The 2,008-nt window shown below is 38.1% G+C and overlaps 1 protein-coding gene across 1 annotated transcript; it reads left to right on the top strand.

Annotated features, from left to right (window-relative positions):
• Window positions 1–186: 186 nt before the first annotated feature.
• On the top strand, window positions 187–1,494 carry TM35_000131390 (uncharacterized protein; the record flags this gene model as incomplete). Its single annotated transcript, XM_029025355.1, has 1 exon — window positions 187–1,494. One exon carries the CDS (start codon window positions 187–189, stop codon window positions 1,492–1,494), a length of 1,308 nt encoding a protein of 435 aa, XP_028883201.1.
• Window positions 1,495–2,008: the final 514 nt, after the last annotated feature.

Genomic DNA, 2,008 nt, shown 5'->3' with positions numbered 1-2,008 from the left:
TTTTCCTTGCTTTGTTTTTTTTTTTTTTTTTTTGGTTTGTTCTCACTCTTATGTATACTTCTCTTTACCTATCTTTCTTTCTTTTCTTTCTTTCTTATACTTTTCACATTACAGCCTTGCTACAGTCCTTTTATTTTTCCTCTTTTCTTTAGATATACATCATCATCATCATCAGTGGGAATAGGAATGGTAACATCAAATACTGGAGGGTTACTTTCTACTACCACTGACCCTTCTACAATCACAACAAGTAAAGATGATCGTGTTTGGTCTGAATTTAAAGAAGGCATGTGTGAACTGTTGAACAGTGAACGTTGCCTGGTCGTGGCGGCCGCCTCTCCGGATGAGGTCGTCTCTGTTTGCCGCTGTGTTGATGATGTGTGCGAAAAATTTCATAATCATCATAATAATCATAATAATAATAATCATAATAATAATAATAATAATAATAATAATAATAATAATAATAATGGAGATGATCATAGTCATAGTGAAGAAGAAAAGAGTGTAGAACTACTAGCTCTACGAAATGCCCCAAGAGTAACGTTCACCACAGAAGAGAATATATCCAAATTGGAGAAATGTACCGCCGTCTATGGCCGTGTGCCGGCGTTTATCGTGATGGAGATGGAACACGATCGCTTCTTTGTGCTAGACCTCCCAGACAAGAATAATAATAATAATAATAATAATAATAATAATAATAAATCCACTATGGCAGAAGAGATGGAGCGATTCCTGCGGGGCGTGGTGAAGGGCACTATTCCAAAGGCCCTGCAGGGGGATCCGCCGCCGCCGAATGATCAATTCGAGCCAACGCACGGCATCACGTTAACGAATGGACTCTGCGCCGTCACCAGCACAATAGCGCGACTGAAGCGCGAGCGGCCCGGCGGGGCGTTGTGTGTTTTCTGGAGTGAGCGCTGCCGCATGTGTGCGACTGTTATTAAGATGGTGGATTCTCTTGTGGAGATGATTTGGAAGGCCGCGGCTGCTCGCCACGGTGTGGAGAAGCCATTCAATTTCTTTATTTGCAATATTGACAGCAATGATCTGCCGGAGTATGATTGGCCAACACCCCACAACGCACAGGTGGTGCCCGCAACAGTGGCGTACAATAAAGAAGGCAAACGAGTGATGTTTAAAGAGAAACGAACAGCCCCGTTATTGGCGGCATTTATATGTGAAGAGTGTTTACCAAAAGATCTCGTCGATGTGAAGGCGATATCATCTGAAGTAATCGCAGCGGCAGGGAAATTATATGAAGAAATATCGTTGGAGTGTACGGGCATCACTGCGGCATCTCTTCCCACTCGCACTGTAAACACAGCGAAGGCCGATGATGATAATAATAATAATAATAATAATAATAATAATAATAATAATAATAATAATAATAATAAGAACGAGGCACACAACTCCTTACATCTTTCAGAGGAGAACAATATGCGTAAACGACCACGTTCCGATACTGTAGTAGAGAGCAATGAGTGAATGTAAGAAAAATAAAGAAAGATATATATATACAGAAGAAAAAAAAAAAGAAGTGATGGAAAGAAATCCAAAATAAATGAAAAGGAAGGAAAAAGGGGGATATATCTATCAGTGTTTGGGTCTGGGAGTGAGACATTGAGAAAATAAAAGAAGTCTTCACAGAAGATGAAATATAGCAATGACAAGAATGATTAAATATATGCAAAAAGGAAAAGAAAAAAAAAGAACAAATGAAAAAAATAGTTGCAAAGGAGAAAAGAATCGAGAGTTGAGGAATGTAGACTTCAATGTAACTTTGTTGTTCCTCACTTTCTCCCTTTAATTTGCTTTAAATACATTTCTGCTATCGAATGATATGTTAAATATCCGGTATAAAAGTCCTCTACATCTGTTGTTTTTTTTTTTTTATTTATTCTCTTTTTTTTTTTTATATTATGTTAGTTATTATATTGAGAAAAAAGTGAATATAGTGATATGACGGGAGTAATTCTCTGCGTGTGTGTGTGTGTGTGTG

This window comes from Trypanosoma theileri (assembly GCF_002087225.1).
Source record: "Trypanosoma theileri isolate Edinburgh chromosome Unknown TM35_Tth_13_V1, whole genome shotgun sequence".
Classification (NCBI taxonomy): Eukaryota; Euglenozoa; class Kinetoplastea; order Trypanosomatida; family Trypanosomatidae; genus Trypanosoma; species Trypanosoma theileri.
This window is presented reverse-complemented; position numbering and strand designations above follow the sequence as displayed.